Consider the following 23,488-nt stretch of genomic DNA (forward strand, 5'->3'; position numbering starts at 1 on the left):
TATTTACTTCGGGGGGTGCTGGAGCAATTTTTTGGGCCACTTTTTTTTTTTTTTTTTTTTTTTTTTTTTAGATTTTATTTATAAACAAGAAAGTTTTGAACGCATATATAAAAAAAAAAAATCACTTCAGTTGTGTATTATTTTTGAAGGTCTATTGCATAATATCCCAATAACATGCATTGAAGTTTGTGATTATAATGTGACAAAATTCAAAAAAAGCTCAAGGAGTGAGAATGCTTTTGTGAAGCGTTGTAACTAATAATTTCTGTATCATTAACTCAAATGTGTCTTTTCCCACAGTAAATCCTTCAGCTCTGTGGTCTGTTCCTTCCCTCCTTATATTCTAAATGATATGAACTCCCACCACCATGACCAGTATGATGCCTCTGACGTCAATGCACTCATAAACATTTAATTGTCTGGCCTACCACAGTGCAATGACCTTTAGAATAGATGATCTGTTTTGTTTTCAAAGTTTATACGAGGCAGACGTGAGGGGTCCCCCTTAGCAACACTCCTGATGCATGTACACACACAAAATCACATTTCGTTATCTTCATGATTGTGAGGGTTGAATATTTCAGCACCCGCTGTAACGGTTTATCTTAATGACGGTAGAATGACCATGACTTTGAGAGGACTTTCATATTCAGGAAATAGCTTGGTCTGTGGAGAGATCAGATTGAACTGAGCAGCAAGTCCTCAAATGAGCATGAGTGCTAGAAACACAGATGAGCTATGCGCGTTTCTAGGGTTGCTTGGATACGAAAGTTTAAACCAATAGCTACTTACCCATAATATGTAAATTTCTCTACACTCTTTCCCGACCAAAACACTCTATTTTACTTGAACACCCCCACAATTCTGCACTGTATCACTGTCACATAACCGAATAAATACCGTAAGGCCAGCCCCTTCCTAGTCTCACCCCTCCTGAAACGCGAACAGCAACACGATGGAGATGAACATCAGTTTTGAATATCTTATCACCTTCATCCCAGTATGTTAAAAAAAATTACTAACATCAGCCACTACAGATGTTAATACATCCCTGTAGGTTAGCTCAAAGCTCTGGATCTGCAATAATTTTAGTCTTAAAATAGTAGTAATTGACAAGTTCAAGCACTCTCGCTGTATGCATCATCACTTTCACCAATGTAGTGGATGAGTGCTCAGTCTGTGTAGTGCCAGCTGACAAAAAAATTGTTTTGTGTGGAAAAACATACAACTTTTTATCCTTATAGTTACATAGAACATGTTGGATTAAGTGAAATTAGGTTAAAAAAGAAAAATCCCTTCTGATGAGAGTAGCTTCTAAATGAAGTAATGATGAAAATCTGTCTGGATTAGACCAAAGATAACTAAATAAAACACAAATCAGTTGATTAAGACATTGGAACAAATATCATCTGTGACTTAGGGACATTTGGCATACTTATGAACAATTCTTTAGCAACAATTCACAAAGCGCAGGGCCTGCTTGTGCAGATTCACTGGTTTTATTAGTAATAACTCCTTAATAAGTTTAAACACCCATGCTCACTTGTTAATGATTATTACAGCAGTTAGAAAGATGAACTACTATTTATTTAGCTTTGAAGAGCTTTTTCATCACTACGCAGGCATGTGAACTTATTGTAGCCACAGCTGCGAGATATTAATTTTCATTTGATAAATGCAACCAATAATTATAGCGGTGCTAACAGAAAGCTATTAAAAATGAGGGGATTATTGCGAGATGAGAACAACGTGCTGAATGTTTTTGGCTGTAAATATAATCCAAAAACGTATTTTAGTCAACTCTTTTATCATCGGCAGGAAAGCAAAGAGTTCTGTTGTCATTTTGTTGACACAACAGTCCCGGGTGAAGACGTAATTAAAAATTGTTGCTAGGATTCCTTATAATTACAGGGATTAGATGCGACTGCACAGCGAGTCTGCATTAGAGAATGAAAACTGCAAACAGCAGTTATAAGATTAACACATGCTGCATTTCCACACCCAAATAATAGACCTAATTAACTAACAATCGCTAAAACGATAAGCCGCTATTATTAAATGTCTCCCGATTTTGACCCTTGAGAAAGAATCAAATAAGCAAGAGCCGAAAATACGTTATTAACTGATGTTTAGTTTTAACATGAGATAAAACAAGTCTATAATTGTGACGGTGCAACACCGATGTAATTTTTTTCTTGGACAAACTAACTTAACTGTTTTCAACTCGAGTTCGAGCTTGATTTGATCTTCTAGGTGAAAATTCCAGACTCCAATCTCCTGGATTCTCAGTCTTTTTTTTTTAGACTGAATTTGAAAGGAATAAATACAAAAAGTCAGTGTGATGTAATAAATATGTGTGTAATGGTCAGTGCTTTGAATATGTAATCTAAAGAAGTTAGGAATCAAGTAGGTGGAAAAAAAACAAAACAAAGGGAAGGATGACACAAACACACACACGCATTCATACCTGAGGACAATCCAGAGGCTATTTAACCCAACAGTCATGTTTTTGGACTGTGGGAGGAAGCTGGAGTAACAGGAGTAACGCATGCACAGAGAGAACATGTAGGCCAGGATTCAAACCGAGCCTGGTGCTACCAACTCTTCCACTCTGCACTATGTTTCCAAATAAAACCTTTAATAATGTATTCAGTGATTGATGAATAATCGCTGGATTGTTTTTAGTGTAGCAGAAAAAATGTTGAAAGTCACAAATCCAAATAGTGTGGCTGCTAAAAAATGACTTCAGCTCAAACACCTTTCAGACTCCTATTCGTTCCACGGCGTGAGGAGCAAAATCAAATAATTTCCTCGGCATATGAACTGCATCTTCCAATTTCTCTGTTCTGTTATGTGTTGCGTATTAACAGCTATTGTTGCAAACTCGCATTTGACCCTCTTAAAACAGAGCCTCCCGAAGCGAGCCTGGCAGACGAGGAAGAGGATGAGGAGGGGGAGAATGAAATGGAAGGATGGGCAAAGCCTCTCATCTACCTTTGGCAAAACAGAAAGAGCTGCTTCTCTGCGGAGAGGGAGTACAATGCTCATGCAGCCACCATGGAGCCACACTGTGCTGTTTGCACACTCTTCATGCCGTATTATCAGGTAAACACACATCTGTAGATGTGTATCGAAACGGAAGTTCTAATTTCCGTTTTGCTACGTATTGTAAAATCTGCAGAACAAAGTATATTAAGGTTACTTGAACACTGGTCCTGCAAGGCAGCACTCTTCAGTAGTGTTGATGTCCCTTGATAGTTTTTCTCTTGTTATTCGTTGGGTTGGAGTTTGACTGAGCCATTTTACTAACACATGACTATGGTTTAACCTACACCACTCAGTTGTAGCTCTAACTGTCTAACAAATGGTCAGTGAGCACTTTGTCAGGATATTGTTGGTGATTCCCATTTTTGTTAGTCTATCCTACCTCGTGTGCATTTTATTTAAATTTAAAACCAACATGTAACCTAACAAGACTCTGTTGTTTTATGTTCTGAAGTTACAGGGTTCAAATAACTTGAAGTTTATTTGCTTATTTCAACACGCAACGTTGGTGGGAAAAGCGAAAACAAACCGTGAAGAAGAATCTTAGATTTCCTACTGAAGCAGAATATATTGTGTTGTAATCCTAATACAGTTTCTTCAAACACACTTTTTGCCTTTGCACTGAAGTTGCTGCTGAACGATTACTGGTCAATTACATGAATAATAGAAGTAACACTAAACCCCACAGGTCACAATAATCACATAGTTTTTCCACAGGGATGTTGCTGTTTATTACAGTCGGCCCCTGTAATTTCCTGCTGGCTGAAATGTCACGTAGAGTGACAGCTCTCTTTACAACGCAGGGAGGCATATGTTTCATCACCCACGTACCCTGTCAATGTTCCAGCCTGTTTAGGTTTTAAAAAATTATGCTGCCTCTTTCTCCTGCAGGCTGACGACAAAACCGAAGACAGCAAATCTGTCACAGCGAAGGACCCCTCCAGAGCTTCGTCTCCAACGGAGACACCCCCCACGCCTGGCTGTGGCGGGCTGAGGAGATCCAAGCCCCTGGTCCCGGAGATCTGCTTTTCTTTCCGAGAACAGAACTGCCCCCCAACTCCTACGAACCCTCTGCTGCAAGAAGACGGCACCTCCCCTCTTCTGTACTGCCAGAGCTGTTGTCTGCAAGTTCACGCAAGTAAGTCTGCACAGGGAGTGATTAGAGTGGGAAGGACGGTGAGCGAGAGTGCTTTCTGTGGTACATGCCACTGTTTACTGTGGTCAAGCTTCATGGGACTTACCAGCCAGCAGAAAGTGTAGATGGAGTATGTTTTATGTATTTGGTAGAAGGTTGCTGGGTTTATACGTCCTGATTTTCTTTAGTCTGTTTTCTTCTCAGTCCACTCTCTCTGTCCCTCGCTTTCTCTCTCTCTCTCTCTCAGAGGTATTCTGCTTCCCTCATCAGCCAATCAAATCTTCTCTCTTCACCACACATAGGCCGTGTTCTAAAGCCCCAAACCAGAAACAAGCCTTTAAATATGTATAGCTTTTCATTTGACAGCATACAGAGCCTATGCATTTTACATTCAGCTTTAGCTTTGCTTTCCTAGAGATGCACCAAGAGATTTGTGGCTGATTTTCAGTCGTTGCGTTGTCACGCTGCTGACCATTTTACCCAATTAGATTTCTCTGTTAGGCCTGCAATTAACAGCATTCAAAGTAGTTTGAAAATTTATATTTACATTTGGAGCAGAGGCAACGTCACAGTTTTCTTTCTGAAGGTTATGTCTGGGGACTGAAATAGTCATGGAATAAGAGACATATTGTGCCACGTGATCCCATAAATAACGTAGATATTTGCCACGATGCTGTGATTTCCAAAAGGTTGCCAGCATTTCTAAATCTAGCATGACAGACGGAGACTGAAAACTAAAAACAATAAAATAGAGTGACTTTTCTGAAACACCATCAAGCTTCTTAGTGTCGGTGGGTTCAAATTGACATCCTGTGGCGAACCTAATTAACTTTACTGCAAAAGTACTAAATGGCAAACGACAAACAACTAGCAAAAATAACCAAGTGTTACCAAGTATTTTTATGTCTTGGCACACTTGAAACACAATTAGACTAACTTGCAAGTAGCTTTTCAGCAAGATATTGGAGCTTGTTTTAAGTCAGTAATTTCTTAATATTGATTTTTTTTAAAATACTCAAAATCTGCCAGAGGAATTAATTATTTTGTAGCGTTTTTATTAATATTAATGAGTTGCTGACTCCTCCTATGCTCCTATGTTCTGTTAAAAAGTTACTTGTAAGTTGGTCTCATCTTATTTCCAGGGTTCTAAGATATTTGCATTGAAACCAGACAGAAAATACTTAGTGAGATTTTCTGTTTTTGAAGTGTAATAGTGGAAACATGCAAAAGGCTGCTGAGCATTTAGAAAAAAAAGTTTGATTACTGTAATGCCAACGCAGGCTTCTCTCTTTATCACCGAGGAGGCTCATAGTGATTATTAATAATGTCCACAATAATGTCCTATTAAACATTACCTATCATTTCCCTTCTGAACCAAACTACTTGGTCCAATGAAGAAACCTATAACAGTATGAATACTTCTGAGCCTGGCTGTTCTTTACATCTGGAAGTGTCTGACAGTCACTTTCTTTCTCTCTGAGTCAGAATCAATCCCTGATACTAGAGTTGATCCTGCCACATATCCTCTGAGATCCAGACATGTTGTGCACTGTGCGGTGACTGCATAGCAGCTGTACTGCATTTGTAATTACTTGGTTTGTGCTAGAGTGTGGGAGAAAGAAATGAAGCTTATGTCATCTGACACCGAGGGAAAAAGCCACAAGCTTGATTTTGAGACACGAGAGCGAATGCACGTTAATGTAGCTTCCCCCCACCCCGAACAGTAATCTGAACTCTGGGAAGGAAACGATGGTGGGCTTGGATTTTATTTTTGGTTATGTGATGGATAGTCAAGAAAAAGATCATAGACTTTAAAATGTCCCTCTTCCTTACATGTCTGAAGGCTTCTAGTACTTTTATTGTAACCATCTGCCAGGTTTAAAGGAATCAAAGCAGTTTTACTACAGCAAAATCTGAAAAAAAAAAAAATCTCTATTTGTGGAAAGTAATTTGAAATGTTTTTCTTGCAAAACGCACATTCTGCTTCTAAACTAATCACAAATCATCACTTAAAGTGCTTAACATGAAAGTATCATTTAGCATAAAATATACACAGAAACCACAGTTAAAAAAACCTTGTATTGTTTTTTTTAATTTTTTTTTTATTTTTTGCTTTCTTTTATCATGGCCACCCAGATAATCCCTCACACACGGCCACACAGACCACTAAGATCTCAATTTCCACTTAGTCTGCAATACTGGACTTGTCTACACAGAAACCCACCACTTCATTGCCATCAAGAACCTCTGAAAACAATGTGGCTGTGGCATTTTGTCCACTGTTTTGTAACAATAGACCTCGCTGTTCCTGTCGACTGTGTTGTTTTATCTCACTCTACTGGGACATTTTTTTTTTTGACGTCTGATTTTCCCCTTGTCTCCTTCCTGTAGGCTGCTACGGTGTAGCTGCAGAAGACATCAGCGAACAATGGTCGTGTGATCGCTGTTCGGAAGGAGGCTTTGCAGCTGTAAGACAGTTTATGTCCATATTTTAGCAAACCTGTCCTGTCTTGTATCAAAGTGGTAAAATGTAGAAGTGACCCTAAATTGAATTATTTTTTTTAATTGCATAAGCGTAATCTTACTCTGACAATTTTAGAGAAACCCAACCTTTGTTTTAAGGGATTAATTTTTAACAAAAGAAAAGCCCGTAGTCTTGTCTGTTCAGACATGTGAAATATGTTGGTATGTTTGACGTATACAGCATTTTTATAACAACTGAAGATAACATGGACACTTGGTTGTGCTATAAAATGGCACTATGTTCCTGGAAAATACATAATTCTGCCCTTTAACAGCATGCATCAGATGCTTTTTCTTATATTAACCTTTTCTTTTATGTAGAAGACACCTGGAGTGTTTCTTTTTCTTTCTGAAAACCCTAATCTTACTTGACCAAAGGATATTATTTCCAATTAAAGTTATACAGTGTTTCTGATGGCAGGACAGAACGTCTTTTTCCAGGCATTCCTCCCTAACAATCAGTTTGCATGTAGATGCAGTATAAGGGTCGTTACAGAGACTTGGTAAACCCCAAAATGTCACTCACTCAGATTTATTTACCTTCCTTACCATCCTGCTCAGTGTGTGTAATAAATGTGGGTCTCTGTCCAGCCTTGTGGCCAGTGGCTAAAAGAAGCGGGCTTCTGTTTCGTCATATTTGTTCTCGGTGGAAACAAAGTCGTAGATCAGCTATTAGAAGTTTGTAGAAACGCTGATCTGCCTCAAAAAACATTCTTTTTAAAGAGTTTAGCTACATTGTTTTGATTAAACACATTTCATAACATTGTTTTTCTCCCCATTTAATCAGTTTGATCAAATAAAGATTTTTTTTTTTCTAAATTTGTAATTTTATTTCAAGGGTTTTTTAGACATCCTTGCCAAGGGTGCCTATAAACTGTATGATTTAGAATCATATTTCCACAGGTTCCACAGGTTTTTATTTGTATGTTTTGCTAGACAAACCTCAAGTGTGTCCAAGCACATGAGAACATTTTTTTGGTAACTCACCTCTCTTTATTGGTTTCCTCAGGAGTGCTGTCTCTGTAACCTCAGAGGTGGAGCCCTGAAGAAAACCCAAAACAACAAGTGAGCAGTGCTTTTTGTTCACCTGGATTATCTCTGCGTTTTCATCCCTAATCTCAAGAGATCCGCCAGATAAAGCGGCCGTGTATCCTAATGATCAGTGTGTGCTGTTGTGGTTTGTTTTTCCACGTGGACCCGGCTGCAGATGGGCCCACATGATGTGCGCCGTCGCACTTCCAGAGGCGAGGTTCGGCGATGAAGCCAAGAGGAGTCCCATTGACACCAGTAGGATCCCCATGCAGCGTTTTAAACTGGTGAGAGGACACACACACACACACACACACACACACACACACACACACACACACACACACACACACACACACACACAGAGAGAGAGAGAGAAACACGCAGAGTGTCCTTGAGGACTGGTCTGGTCTAATTAAGGAAGTATTCACAATCCTAATTAACAATGTGAAATGAACATGCCTGCAATCAAAGCTAGATAATTAACTACTAGTTGATGGGAATGGCAAAGCAGGGTGATGTGGGGAGGGCTTTCTATGTGGTGTATTATTTCTAGCATTTGTTGTGTGTTTGCTTAATGAGATATCAGAAGTGTGTCTCAGCAGAGCTGACATGTTGACGCAAGTTACCTCTGTTCTGTGGGAACCACGATGGCTCAGCAGAGCGCGAGGTGTGTGTGTGAAGTGCTTCCCAATATAGGATGAATAACAGAAATGTGATAAAGCTAGTTAAATTACAGCCACTGTTTCTGAACAATAAAGTGAAGTTCAAACGATAAAATAGATTCAAAGGCAGAGCATTACTTGCTCTTTGAAGTATCATATTATGTCAGATTTATGGAGTTCTCACTTGAAAAAAAACTATCTTTTGCAAGGCAAACAATGTGAGCTCCTAACATAAAGGTTTATTCATGATTTCATAGGTTTTATTACTGCAGTGATGCAGACGGATCCGAGCGACATTACTCAGAATGTACTTTATATTTTCTCACACCGCACTGAAATTAAGACTCATTTAGGTTAGGGAATGCTGACCATAAAGTGATTTTTTTTTTTTTTTTTTTTTTCACTTCCAAAATAAGCATTAAAGGCCAGACCGGGCGGGCGTGAAGCTCATAAACGCTTTTGACACAACAATTTGGCGAGCGTACTGTAGGGACCTTCTTGGGTTTAGCGGCCAGATTACACTATTTGTACTGACTCTTAGTGGAGCACATTTTGTGTTTGCCTGCTCCTTTTTTAGTTATTAAAAACTTTACCTTTTACTTGTGTGCATCATGCATACATCGCATTTGTTACCAAGTAAAATATGTTGACAAAAAAGAAAATTTGCAATAAATAAATAAATAAATAAATAAAATGTCTGAGGATAAATATAAAGGATTAATATTTTTCCCTCAGCTTCAGTTTTTGAATTTTCTATGACAGTGTGTTTTTGTTTTGTACTTACTTATTATTACTTGCCACTCTCAATCCAGTCCATTCCAACTATGGCAAACTAGATTAAAAAGACATGAGCAACACTTTTACCAGATGTTTTTGGTATGCACATTAGTAATAGTTGTCATTTTTAATCAGATCTGTGTTGTCCAACAGACGATAATTGTGAAATTGTTGCCATGAGACGTAACAGATTTAGAAGGAGTTTTGGATGCCTTCTTTAATGTGACTCAGTCAAATTCCTCGCAGTATGATGATCATAGGTTAAACTCCCAGTGTTGCTGGATGAACACAGTTGTTTCACGTGTCTGAATTGCCTCCTCAGCAGGCCGTCAATCTGTGCAGAGAGTCTGCTAATGACTCGTTCATTTAATTCAGATCTGTTGAATCATGGAAATATTAAAAGCAACAGGAAACTGACCCTCGAGGACTAACTCTGGACACCACCGCCCTGAACATTTCAAAATGCCGTTTCTGGGAACGTTTTATTTTACCATGGCATTTAAATTTATGCATTTCATTTGAATGAGACTGGTTGAAAATGAATGCCTTTTCAAACTGTGCAGTCACTTTTGCTCTGAGAACTTTTATGTTATTGGAGAAAATATATTTTGTGGGAGTAACTAGAAATCCACCAATCACTGTTTTGTTAAAAAGACTGTCACAGAAAACCAGTCAAATTGAAACAAAACTGATCATAATTATTTATGGAAGTTTATTTCAGCCCCACAGGACAAATGGCATTTAAAATATTTCTGTTTAAGAAAAGAAAGCGGGGTTTTCTAAAACATTTAAACGAGTTGACAGTGTCAGCTCTCCATAGTATCTTATTTTTTAGCAATTAGAAAGGTAAGCCATAGTTCGGTGAATAGCAGTGTCTGTGTGCATTTCCAATAGACTTTAGATGCTAACCTTAACTCCAAGAGTTCAGATATTGTGCTAACATTTTAATGCTTAGTGTATTCTATGACTGATGGAGGCTAAGGACTCACAAAACAAAACAGTTATTTTCTATAGAGATATGTTGGCTGTTCAGTTTCATTTTAAATAGTTCCTTATACTTCTCAGCTTTTCTTGAGTTCTTTTCCAAACATTTCACTTATAATTAAAAATAGCTAACATTAAGACTTTCTGAACAGTGGAAGACCAGCTGTTACAGATTAAAAAAAAAATTGTATGAAATCCAAGGTAGTATGTGATAAAAGATGACTAAGCTGAAAATTCGTCACACTTTTCAAACACTTTTCTTCTAAATAATTTGATGAAAAATGATCACATAACACAGATTTAGTCTTTTCTTTTTAGATTTCATTAAATATTTTACCTTTATATACCGTCCACTTTCTATATTTGAATGTTCCTCCCACTCGCCACATGTTTTGAAGTTTGCTTTGGACCTGCTGTCGCCACAGCAGCCCAATGCATTCATAATTCACCGCAACACACGCAGACTTGGGCATTCATAATTTACCGTGGGAATGTTCTTAACGCATGGCTCAACACAGCCACCAGATGAACTTAGCAGAAGGAACAAGCACTGGGAAAATATCCTTAAAACGCTGTTATGTTTACTGTCCTTTATCTTCGCATCCGAGTTGGTTTTTAACTATTGTACCAATTTATCTCGGAATTTGCGCATAATGAAGATTACGCTAGGTGTCAGTAAGAATCTTGTCAAACTGTATTCAGTGGATGAATGTTGACACAGGGGCCACTTTGCCTTGACTTTGCTGTCCATAATGGAGCAGGTATGGGAAAAGACTTCATTAAAATGTAGGTCAAGTTAGTCATCAAGAATCGCTTCGTCCTTCATCTGAGAGAATGAGCGGCTAGGAAATGAGAGGCCTCATTATTTAAAAAAAAAAAAAAAAAAAAAACCATTAGGATTTTCATCATCCAGCTTATATTAGGCCTTTATGTTGCCTTTTACTTCATCTCACAAGAGAAAAGAAGAAAGTCTCTCTTCACAGTATCTCCTGATACTTAACTGATAGTTAAATGAACTGATTAGCTGGTAATTGGGAAGATGAATCCACTGCTGCTGCAGAGGGCATACAAATTTAATTAATTCTGTCTTGATGCACTAATTAGATCAGTTATTGATTTTTTTTTTTTCAAAGGGATTAACAGAGGGGATTGATTTCAGAGGTGTGACAGATAGCAGAGTTGGGAGAAAAGTTTGTTTTTCCCCCTGAAGCTTCATAATTTCTTTATATATAACTACCATTCCAGACTGATAAGTGTTAACTGCATTGTTTCTCATCTGCTCTTAAATAGCAGATGATAGTGATGCTTTCTGAGCTCTTAGTTTACTTTGTGTTGCCGGACCAGCTTCTGCATATGTGATTCCTGGCAGTAAATGAAGCCCGGATGTGGCTTGTAAAATGGAACCAAAACGTTTGGTTAATCAGACTTAATTCATTTGTTAACAAGGACGCAAAAACATCCTGGACAAATCCAAATTCCTGGAAGGCTATTTTGTCCTATATGAAATCATAATTTCATTTATTAAAGCTTAAAAACATTTTTTAACGATTTGATTGCCCTTTATTTAAGAGTGGTCGGTGAGTAATGAGAGAGGGGGAAGACATGCGTAAAGGTCATCAGGTCTGGACTCAAACCTGTGACTGCTGCATTGAAGACATCATCCTGAGCTGAAACATTTAAGCGAACCAGAAAAGCAAAAACAGAAGTCGGTCAGTGGGCAATTTCGCTTCCACAGCATGGTACATGTTCCCTCTCAATATAGGACAGTTTTTCTTTTATTTTTACCTTCTGAAAAATAACTATTTACACGTCAGCTAATTTCTATTTCACGTCACTTGCAGGCACAACTCATTCTTTTTCTAACCCCCCCACCCCCTCCGAAAAAAAAAAAAATCAAAATAGCATTTACAGATGGCTCAAAATGACTTTCCAGGGATTTGGTTAATGCATAAATTACATTACCACACCGCAAGAGGGAAGGCAGAAAGCAGGTAAGTGAAGTGAAAAGTAGAGCACAGGTGAGTGTTTTAAAGAAATGGAGTGTGATGGGAGGTCTGTGTGAAAGCGGTGAAAGAGGAGCGGCAAACATGTAGGGTTATAATGGGAGGGTGTCATCAGTTTATTTTTTTTTGTCCCCCCCCCAAGAAGAGAAGGAGGAGTGGCTCTGTGGGAGAGACAGAGGCCACTGCCACAGTGGTGAGAAATTTAACTTGATGGGCCACTTAGTGCAAAAAAAGCTGCAGGATAAATCTCAACAGTGTTGCATAAAAACTGGGCAAAGCTGGTGTGTTGAATACGCCTGTATGTGTGTCGGTCTGTTCTGGAAACCTTTAAACTCTGCTTTAACCCGATTCATTTATTTTGGTGCCTCTTTGTATTAAACTAAACCAGTAATTTGAATCTATTGAATGACATTGTCTTGTATTTATGAACAGCTGTACAGCAAAAAAAAAAAAAAAGTATAAAAAATACTTTTTATAGGCACTGTATTTTATTTCGTCATGCACATTTTGTTCATATTTAACAACTGACCATTGGGAAGATGTAATTTTTATATATGTATTTTTTAAAATTTATTTTAGGAGCATCTCTGTCAGAAAAATGTTGAGATGGAAATGTTTATTTTTTCCCCCAAACAGCTTGATAGACAACTCTTTATTTGGATTTTATGTTTGCTATGAACCCAGAGCAGAAAGACAAAACACTTTTCAATTATTTGTTTAATTATCACAAGTCATATCACTGTCACAATGTCTACTAAGATTATTGGCATATATATGTTTTCCTAATGTGACCGTAATGCTCTGGTTTGGCTTTTTTAATTTTTATTATTTAACATGCTTTACATGTCATGTGTGACTTTTGAAGTTAGGATGCATTTATCCTGCACACAGAAAGGTTAGTCACAAGATTTTTGTTTTATGCTCATTACTAATAACAATAACAATGAAAATCCTAGTCTGAATAATAAAGAAAACTTGAATTATTGCTTCTTGTGATCTCCTGTCAACTAGTGAACTGATTCTCACTTTTACATGTTGATCCTTGTTCCAGATTACAGCACCCTCCTGTAGTTCTATATTGCACTTTACTTCTGTTTGGTGTTTATCGCTGTTAATTGTATCATATAATTTATATCAGCACTGAAGATTTCAGCAAAGAATGTCAATTCCTAGCCTGTGCAAGCAGGTTAGACAGTAAAAATGTTTTTTTTATTTATTTTAATTCTTCTTTTAGTGCAAAACCAAGGTTCAAACTGTGGGACTGACGGCTTGGGTATCGTCTGTGTGTGTTTACAGAAATGCATCTATTGTCGCAGCCGCTGTGCAGGGAAGCGGCAGGCGGGCGCCTGTATCCAGTGCTCATGTGGCCGCTGTCCCACCTCCTTCCATGTGACCTGTGCCCATGCTGCTGGTGTCACCATGGAGCCAGACGACTGGCCGTATGTGGTGTCAGTCACCTGCCACAGACATCAATCACGGAGTTCGTCTGCTGTAAGTTGCTGGATAGCGGTTCACTGCAGCGGATGAGACCCGCGCTGTGTTCAATAAGAAACAGGCAGGAGTCGAACAACTCCTAGGCTGTTTAGTTTTGCAAAAATTTTGGCCGCATTGCTGAATTAAACTCTGCTAAGTTTAGGTGCAAGTCTGCCTTAATCGCTGGGGTTTTATCCGTTTTGGGTTGTCATCAGGTCAGAATGAGTTTAATACAGCCTGCGATGAACATGAACGCATTTTGTGTGTTTATTTTTTACCTCAAAATGTAGTTACATGGACTGGTTGATGGTGCCGTTTCTGAACTTTATTATACAGATACATTTATTAGAAATAAAAATCTGTTACATGCATTTCTATGTGGTCTCATTTACTTTCATGTCCTTTAATAAATTTCAGTGCAATGAACAGCCTTCGGAATAAATCCAGCTGTGCTTGGAGAATGAAACAAATTGAATCAATACCCCAGGGTTTGTTCATCTAATGTTTTACTGTTCAATCCGTCCTTTGAAACAAAACAAAGAGTAGCTCTACCAAGACATGACTGTCCACTGAAGCTAACGTGCCGGGTAGAAGGAATCCTTTTAAATAAGAAAGTAACACTGAATAACAGTAAGATGCTACTTTTTAGTATAGGCAATGAAATTGTCTTGGAAAATGGTCCGGCGCGCCTAATCGTATACAAACATGGCAGATCTACCTCTCTAAATGATTAACATTGGATTTTAGGATTCTGTCTAAAGAGGATAAATCAGAGAAGCAGCCAAGAGACCCTGGTTAACTCCAGAGGAGCCTCAGGGATACAGGCTGAAACATGGTGGCGGCAGTATCATGCTGTTGAGAGGTTTTTCATTAATGTGGGAAAGTTGATCTGACCCTGGAAGATGAGTGAAAAACATTTGATGGAGGAAAGCCTTTCTTGAGGCTGCAAAAGAACTTCGCTTTCCTTCCGACAAGTCGGCTTTAACCTTACAGACCGAGCTACAGTGGAGTGGTTTCAATCAAACCAGGTTCAAGCGACGCCGTCAACATCGCTATCCAGTTTGACTGAGTTTGAGATGTTTATTTGGAAAGAGGAATATGTGAAAATTTCAGTCACAAAACAGGGGGAAAACGTGTAACAAAAGGCCTGCAGCTCTAATTGTACCAAAAAGTTTTTTTCTATAAAATATTTGATCAATACAAAGGCATTTGATCAATACAAAGGCATTTGTATTGATTTGTATTTTTTTCTAATATTTATTTGTAAAAAAAAATAATAATAATAATAAATGAAATTAATTATTTTCCTTCCAGTTCTTAATTATGTACTACTATGTCGGAGAAAGATTTGCTGTAATGTCCTCTCTTGAGGCGACTGAAAACCGTCTTGGCTGCGTCCTTTAACAATCCTCCTCCTTGTTGCATGATGGAAGTCGTACAGTTTGGAAAGGGCCCTGAACTCTTATCAGATTGCTTCTCAGGCAGCAGAAGATCAGCAAACGGCTGCTTTTGACCCTTCAGAAAACAGTCTGTGCAGTGTTTGGTTCATCTGAAGTTGCGATGTTTACTGTAACTGCAGCGGCTTGTTTATATAATAAAATATTTATTCCTCAATGTCCCGAGGAGTAAATCCTTAAACTGGAAAAACTTGAACTTTCTTCGCGACTTGAAATCCCAGATCGGGCGGAACATTTAACCACAAATTATACCGTTTGTGAATAGATTTAAAAACATCATCTTTCAAGAAAACATCAATTACTTCTGTTTATGTGGGTCAACAGCAGCTCAAATCAACACATAGAATAGATAAAAAATATCATTGACATATAATAGATTTCAGATATGCAATGGAAGTGAAACTCATACATTTTTAACAGCACACCCTGTTCTCTTCCTGTTCCTACCAGAACCAGCGGTTGTGCCAACCTCCCATCTCACTGGGCCAGACGGTGATCTCCAAACACAAAAACCTGCGTTACTACAGCTCCAAAGTGACCGAGATCACATCGCAGACCTTCTACGAGGTCATGTTTGACGACGGCTCGTTCTCCAACGACACCTACCCCGAGGACATTGTGGTGAGGGTTTCTTTAATTTGATCCTCTCGTTTGTGAGATGTCATGTCGGATCCATTAAGATCCGAGATCTGATATGTCCATTTATTAGCACTTTTAGTCTTTACACCAAAAATATCCAGTTGAAAGGTGTTCTTTTATTAGAAACCTCTTTGTGGATTGTTTGTTAAGCAGTTATTGGTCTAAAAAAAAAAAAAAAAAATCAGAAACCTGCTGAGTGACATTCAGGATGTGTGTTACATCCAACTAATTTTGATTGAATTAGGATCACCCAAATATTTTGCATGTATTTTCATATTTTTGTTTTGTTTTTATATATCTGTACACTTGAAGTAGCAATTTTGGATTAAACCTAGTATTTTGCGGATGGCTTTAAAAGTGCTTTGTGTGTGGTTCAGAAAAAAAAAAAGAGGCTCACTTCTTTTAAAGCTTGTCAGAAATCCCACAGGCATGAAAACTGTTTGGTACTGAAGCTTTTTATAAGTTCACCGAGAAAAAAAACTAAACATACTGAGCATATTCCAAACTTTCCAAGGTTTCCCATGCAGACTTTATAAGCGTAAACACAATACGCTGAAAAATGAAGCATGAAAACAATATTGGTGTGCTGAAATATATTTTACTACTTTTCCCAGTGAAGGCTGTCCATATTTCTATGAAATCCATTTCTTTTCCATTTTTTATTAGCTAATATAACATAGGATTAGTTGATTTTGTTTTTTCAGGAACATGTACATTTTAGTTTTTATATGTAATTAAAACCAAATATATAGACTTTATAAAAAGACACATAGCCTCTTTGTCACTGTCTGACATGAAATCGGTCTAAATATTTCCCATTTTAGGTCGGTTTAGTTTACACAAATTATTTCTCTTGACAAAATGACAGAATGTGAGAATTTGTTTAAGCAAAAAGGGGCGAGAAATTAATTCTAAATCTAAACAGGTTACCAGAGTGTTACTGGCAACGAGCTCTTTCAAATGAAGTAGCTTGTTTTGAAAAAAAAACAACAACAAAAAAAAACAACAAAAAAAAAACCTCTCCTGCTGATTTTGCTATCATACATAACAAGTGAATGTTTATTCTCAGACCTACTCTCATGATTGCTCAAATGGTATTTATATGCTTGATTAGCATGAACTTGTGCAGGGTGGAAATTAGCATCACTGCTACAACCTGGTACCGTACAACTTTCCTTTGAAAAGGTCGATGAGATGTTGCACGTCGTTGCTGTATAATTTAAACAAGGTCTATGTCATATTTATTAAAGGTATTGGCTAACACAAACTGGATGTTGATTTACATCTCCAGATGCATGTAATCCCCAGTAGACCTTGTGATTATCTACCTCCTTAAAAAACAGATTTTTTTATTTTTATTTTTTTTACGGAGTTATTTCTGAGATTTTCTCAATTTGCTTAAAAGTAGCTTTAAACAAGCTGAGACACGTCTCCAGCTGAAACGTCTTGATTATGCAGATTTAAACTGAAAAATGAAGATAATTGGTCGTTCACATCTCACCTCTAAAATTAGGAGACCTTGAGACTGCCACGTACGTATCTGATGATTTCCTCTTATGCTTCCAGAGTAGAGACTGTGTGAACTTTGGTCCTCCTGAAGTCGGGGAAGCTGTTCAAGTGAAGTGGCCTGATGGGCTTTTCTATGGCGCTAAATACCTGGGATCCAACGTTTCCTACATGTACCAGGTACACACCCACAACCTGCTCCAGAAAACTCTTAATCTGCCAAAGACAGTTGACAACAGCAAGAGTTGTAGGTCAAAGCGAAGAGCTGGACTTCTTGAAGTCCCTCGACGCCCATGTCATCGCGACTCCTCTGACGTCGTCAGGGTCCCCTCGGCATCTGAACCGAGAGGCAGAGCGAGAAACGGAAGGAGATCACTGGGGAAGGAGAAGTTGTGACGGTTAGAGAGGAAGGCAGTCAGAGAGACAGTGGTAGAAAATAGGTCAAGAAAAGAGAAGAAGGTGAGAAGCAGAGGATGATGAAAAGGAGGTGCCAATCTGCATTATTCAAACTCACTGAATTATTCACCTTGCTCAGGGTCTCCGGGCTTCCACTTAGAGCTTTATTTAGTGAGCCGGGCGTCAAGCATTAGTTATGCACAAATGCTTCTATGACGCACTTTCTCTGCTGGACATGGGTCAGAATTTTTTTTTCCTGAAGCTTGAACAAGAATTTTCCATTGTCAAGGTGGGTTTAAATTTGGCACAGCTTTAGCCTCGGCCTCGCTTCCAAAAGTTACTCTTCCTGAACAGGAGACTTTATGTTTAAAAGTGAACGGGCAGAGTCTTTAGAAAGGGTTAAGTAAGGTGCAGGTTTCCAATTACGGTACATCACTCTGTTGCTCTTCTGCTTTGAGTTGCAACGAAGTTGAAACGGGCTGTTTTGAATCCTAGTACAACGTACCCAGTAATACATATGGATCCCTACATGGTCAGACACTTTTATACCCATCAGGTTTACATCACCAACATGTTCCTATAGTAGGTACCTGAGGGTTTACTGGTTGTTCAATCTATTCGATTTAAATCTAAAGGGCAGAGAGGCTCTGAGTCTGTGGGACAGAAATGGTGAAATGTGCTTCAACAGTTTGTGAGAGCTTCAAACACTTTTGACCTTTTTAAGAGAAAACTAATCCCATTTGTTTACGCGCATTCCTAATTCACAGCTATCTGCAGTGTAATTTCTTTGAATTATTATATTTTTTTCAGTATTTTTTATGTTTATATGGGAAATGTTCTTGGAATCTAACTTGTAAAGGGCTTTTCTTTTTCTCTTTCTTTCTTTCTTTCTTTCTTTCTTTCTTTCTTTCTTTTTTGCTCTTTCTTAATTGCGTTCTTTCTTGTTTGTTTTTTCCTTCTTCTTTCTTTCTTGCTTGAAGTGACAGGATCTGGTGATTCGGTATAAATTATGTATAAATGGCAAGTGATCTGTTTGCACTTACACCCCTCAGATTTGCACAGTGAAACCTTAAATCATTTAAAAACACAAAAAATCTTTCAAACCCCTGTTTTTGTTGTACTCAGGTGGAGTTTGAAGATGGATCTCAGGTGCTGGCCAAAAGAGAAGATATCTACACTTTAAATGAAGATCTTCCTAAAAAGGTGAAGCGTAGACTTGTAAGTATTAGGAAGTCACACCATAGGTCGGACCCTACAAAAGTGGAAAAGCCAAGTAGAACCTTTTACTCACTTGTTTCCTGTCATGTCTTGATTTCTAGTCGACAGCCTCAAGTATGCGCTTTCAGGATGCCTTCTTCACCACGCAGGGGGAGAGGAAAAGACAGAGGACACCAAACTCACGCTTCCAGAATGACTATGTGGCCCTGCCAGGCCTCCGTACGACTGCCAAAAGCACATGGGAGCACCGCAGCCACAAAGGGAAATGAAGTCATGGAGAGAGATCAATGGCAAACGAATGCACTGAGTTAACAGTGGATGAGAGCTGTTTCTTTTTTTTGTGTGTGTGTGTTTTTATTTCCCTCTGTGTGAGTGTATGCTTGTGCCTGAGTCTTCAGGATCTGCTTCCATCCATGCGGCCCACACAGATTCCTTGCGCAAAGATCACAGGAAGTGATGAAACGGAATCTCGGCTTGGTGGATGCTGATGTGCGAGTGGCTGGCTGTACGTTTGATTCCCGTGACGAGGGAGTGGGCGGTGTGACTGCAGGTTGGAGAGGAAGTCTGGTCGGACTCACTCAGAGGAGGCGAACAGAGGGGGCTTTGCTGCTTCCATCAGGGAAAACACACAGAACCCTTTTTTGAAATCACTAATCGCGTCTTTGTACATTAAAAATTCAGAAGTAATTTTTTTTTTAACAGCCCATATATGAACTTTTTTTTGGGGGGTTGTGGGAGTTAGGATTGGGTTGACTTGCTTGTTGAGTTTCCAGCTTTGATTTAGATGTTTATGTACCCTCCTTGTAATATTTTCACCCATTACATTTTTACTGCATGTTCAACACTGTCTAACTGCTTCTTCCCGGCCAAGTCCAAGCACACCTCCACGGCCTCCTCTCTGCTTGGTTTTTCCTACCTTTTAATGATTAGAATATGTCAATTCTACCATTTGGCAAGTAACAGCATGTTAATCACTTCCTCTGGGAAACATTCGGTCAGGAAGCTGCAGCTGTGTTGGACTTGGCCTCCCATTGATGTGAAACGCTACTGTTGCTCTGTTAAATCAAATCCAGTGTTGAAATTATTTAAAATTTGTATTTATTATTTTTTTGGCTTAATATTGGTAAAGTAATGCCAACTGCTGTAAAAAAAAAGGATAATTGCAAGTTTATTTTTCTTCTTTAAATGAGATGTCGATTACGACAGACTTCATCAGATAAAAAATAAATGAGTAATTTTAGGAATCAGGGAATCTTTGACGTGTGACTTTGGGGAAAAACTGTTTCTGAGGCTGAATACAAACAATGAATTGGATGTTGAACATCACATTGAAATGGTTATTAAAGTGTTTCCTGAAAGCATTATTTATACACCGTTATTTACGCATCTTCCTTAGCAGAGGAGAAGTAAAGTGAGTTTTCTTTTTTATGCTTATGTCATAACGGATCTGCAGGATTCGATTGTTTTTGCATTAGTTTTCAGAGAAAAAAAAGGCAGATTGTATTACTACGTTTAGCTAAGTTGCAATTTTATCAAGAAGTCAACTAATGCAGACCAATAACCTAACGATCTTGTCCATTTTAAACTAGACATGTATATCACAATGACCACTGTTCTCTTCCTGAATTGTTGGTCATTCCACTAAGCGATCTGACTACCAAATGTACTTTCCAGTAATAATTTAAACATTTATCGAAGCAGGAAATACAGAAAAAACAGCTAACAAACAATGTTCAAACCATGGTCAATATTTACTACATGCATAGTAAATATTCTTGAATGATTGAAGATTCTAACTAAGTCATCATCTGTTTCTGTCTATGAGCAAACTGCAGGAAAGAAAATGTCCAAGAAATGCAGTTCTGTTTATGTATGTATTATATTGCCTTCTGCATTTATGACATTTTCTAAGGACTTTTAATGTTCAAGCATAATGTAGTTAATTGCCAATGATGTCATGAAAATTTGCGGCAATAACATTTTACCAATGAGGAAATAAGTTACGGGTTACTACCTTACTGGCTCGATTACGTTTTTGGTTTTATTGCATATAAAATGACCAAAATTATGTATGCATCATAACTCATCTAGCGGGGAGAGCCCAGAACAACATCTAGAGCTCTGCAGACCTCCCTCACTTAAGAAGAGGTCAGTCTTCGCAGTTCATGACAGAAACTGGTCAAAACTGGCGCCAGTGGGACAAATTCAAAGGTAAAAACGTCTGCTGAGCAAAAAGGACTCAAAGCGGCCAGATCTTATTTCCCATGTTTTCAAGTCTTTATTAAATTATGTCTTTATAACAGCTGATGATAAAATAACTTCTGAGATTAACATTTTCAATACATTAATTTAGGCTTAATAAAAGCTCGTTTAAAACCTACTTAAGGATTAATTTCAAAATATTATCTTCAAACGTGACGAGGGTCATTGTAATGCACATTCAAGTTTACTGAATATGACTGCCTGACCTGAACTTGAAGCGGAGACGCATTAGTTTAGCTAGATGTTTTTCTTTGAAGTTGGACTAAAGACTCTCCCTCTGCAGCTCTGTGGAGTCACCGGGAGCCATTTTGCTGTAATTTAACAATAAAAAGTCAAACATAAGTGAGCATTAGTTTCAGCTCTCCACCACAGCCCGAATCTGTTTCCTAATGTGGATTTAACGAGACTGAAAGAACTGCAGGACTTGAGGCCCTGTGAGGCAGGAATGCTCATTAAACTTCCCAACATCAAGTCAAATGCTGGATAGTAAACTCTGAAATAACAAGAAAGAGAGTGAAAATGAGGGGATATAATTAGCTTTTCGAAGACATTTTACGACTAGCAAAGGGGGAAAAAAAATTCAAAATAACGAAAGAGAGTAAAGCATGAAGCTGTGCAGTGTGTTTGGATCAAGCTCTCTCATCCGAGTTGCTGTTGTATGGTTTTGTTTTATTGTTTCCTGGTTGGTGATAATGCGTTCCTTCAAGGACATAAACTGAGTGGCATCCTGCATGATACCTTTAAAAGAAAGTCTGCCGTTCGAAAGCTCGCCTTAATTCATCCAATATTTACAGTTTCAGCATAAGAAAATACATTTTAACAAGGTTCGCGTCACTCAATAAACAGCCTGTTAAAATACATCTGGCAACCTTCTTGTAAAGTTTTGGTTGTCCTTGACGTATTTGGATTTCGTTGTAAATTAGAGCTTTGAGATGAGTGCTTTTGCATGTTATGAATTTCAGCTTTGGAAAAGAGATGTCAAGTGAGAAACAAAATAAATAGTTAATAGTCTTTTCTGCAGGAAGACTCTCTGTGGCATTGACATAGATTGTCATTAAACTTGGGGACATCGTTTTGTGACCAGAAAGTCACAGTAAACTTTTCCACAAAGCTATATTTACACTTTACCAAAACATAAAGTGGATGTCTTTCTTTTTTTACTCATTTGCTAAAAAAACAACTAAGTATCTTGACAGATTCTACTGGTCACCTTAAAATTAGATTTTATTACCTTGAGCACAACACCATAACTTTGCATTTGAATGCCAAAATAAGCAGCAAAAGGAAAGACTATTTTTGTGTTTTGACCCCGTTTTTAAAACAGTAGTTTTCTATTTAACATCTCCCCTGTTTTATTTCCCACAAGTTTTTAAGGAAACCAAAGACAGGCAAAAAAAGAAGTGAAAAAAGAAATAAAACCAGAAACTAATTAATTAAAGAAAATAAGATTGGAAATAAAATGGAAAATGAAATAATAGTGATAATGTTAATTGAATATGTTGCACTGTATAATCAAATAAATTGGGAAAGTTATGTTTTTGGATGCAATATTATTATTATTTTTTTACTTATTGCCAATTATAATAGGCTCTATCCTTCATATAACAAAGACAGCTTTGGTTTTCCTACTTCCCCCCCACATTTCCAAAGACTTATTTTGTGTCGCAGTGTGAACCTCTCACAAGGTTGTTGTTTAAAGGAAAAGATCAGAAATTTTTCTCGTCAGCATATCACGAACACCGACATCTGAGACTCCACTGTGAATTTTTCATGACTCTGTTTTCGCTTGGCGCATTGTAAAGTGAAATGAGCTGCAAATATGCCTGGAAACTTGGTGCTGGAGTGAAAATAATCAGGAGCTCAAATAAGAGGTTGCTATTATAGGCACAAAACCTATTCTCTGACCATATTCTCAGGGTTCTGATCGCTAACTCTCCTGTGTTTGCGCTTTCAGCGTTTTGCTAACTGGCCTTAATCATAATGTCCTACAATTCAAGAAAAATAAAGCTTAAACAAACTTATTACTGACAGGAAAATCTCCACTATTTTGGGGGTGCGTTCATCATGAACTTGAACTTGCTCTTTTCGCAGCACACTGAAAATCCGACATACAACAATTGAGCTCACAGATTAGGCTATGCTGTTTATTTTTATTTTATATATCCACAGAGGCTCAAATGCACAGTTGAAGCTAAATATTCTTATACACTGTGTGAGAAGGCAACTGTTTTTTCCTCACTGTCTGACTTACAGTAACTAAATTATTTGTGTTTTGTAAATATCAGAACAATGAGTGGGAAGACAATTCTCCATACACTATCAGATTAAAAATAGATGTATTAAAACAAGTGTAATCCTAGATGATGATGTCTTGAC

At 38.0% G+C, this 23,488-nt stretch overlaps 1 protein-coding gene across 5 annotated transcripts in view; it reads left to right on the forward strand.

Moving 5' to 3' along the window:
- kdm4c (lysine (K)-specific demethylase 4C) overlaps positions 1-20,004 on the forward strand; it is a 35,431-nt gene extending 15,427 nt beyond the window's left edge. For 3 of the 5 annotated variants that reach the window (XM_015043845.1, XM_015043846.1, XM_015043849.1), the window contains 10 exons: positions 2,909-3,105; positions 3,937-4,183; positions 6,572-6,648; positions 7,713-7,768; positions 7,911-8,019; positions 13,458-13,652; positions 15,542-15,712; positions 17,297-17,416; positions 18,758-18,850; positions 18,952-20,004. In XM_015043845.1, coding sequence (XP_014899331.1) covers positions 2,909-3,105; positions 3,937-4,183; positions 6,572-6,648; positions 7,713-7,768; positions 7,911-8,019; positions 13,458-13,652; positions 15,542-15,712; positions 17,297-17,416; positions 18,758-18,850; positions 18,952-19,119 — 1,433 coding nt within the window. In that variant the 3' untranslated portion in view covers positions 19,120-20,004. The remainder of the gene's footprint in view (positions 1-2,908; positions 3,106-3,936; positions 4,184-6,571; positions 6,649-7,712; positions 7,769-7,910; positions 8,020-13,457; positions 13,653-15,541; positions 15,713-17,296; positions 17,417-18,757; positions 18,851-18,951) is intronic. The other 2 variants (XM_015043847.1, XM_015043848.1) reach the window with 2 other exon arrangements.
- The last annotated feature ends 3,484 nt before the right edge of the window (positions 20,005-23,488 follow it).

This window comes from Poecilia latipinna, unplaced genomic scaffold, assembly GCF_001443285.1.
Source record: "Poecilia latipinna isolate Pla-1442-1.1 unplaced genomic scaffold, P_latipinna-1.0 Scaffold650, whole genome shotgun sequence".
Taxonomy (NCBI): domain Eukaryota; kingdom Metazoa; phylum Chordata; class Actinopteri; order Cyprinodontiformes; family Poeciliidae; genus Poecilia; species Poecilia latipinna.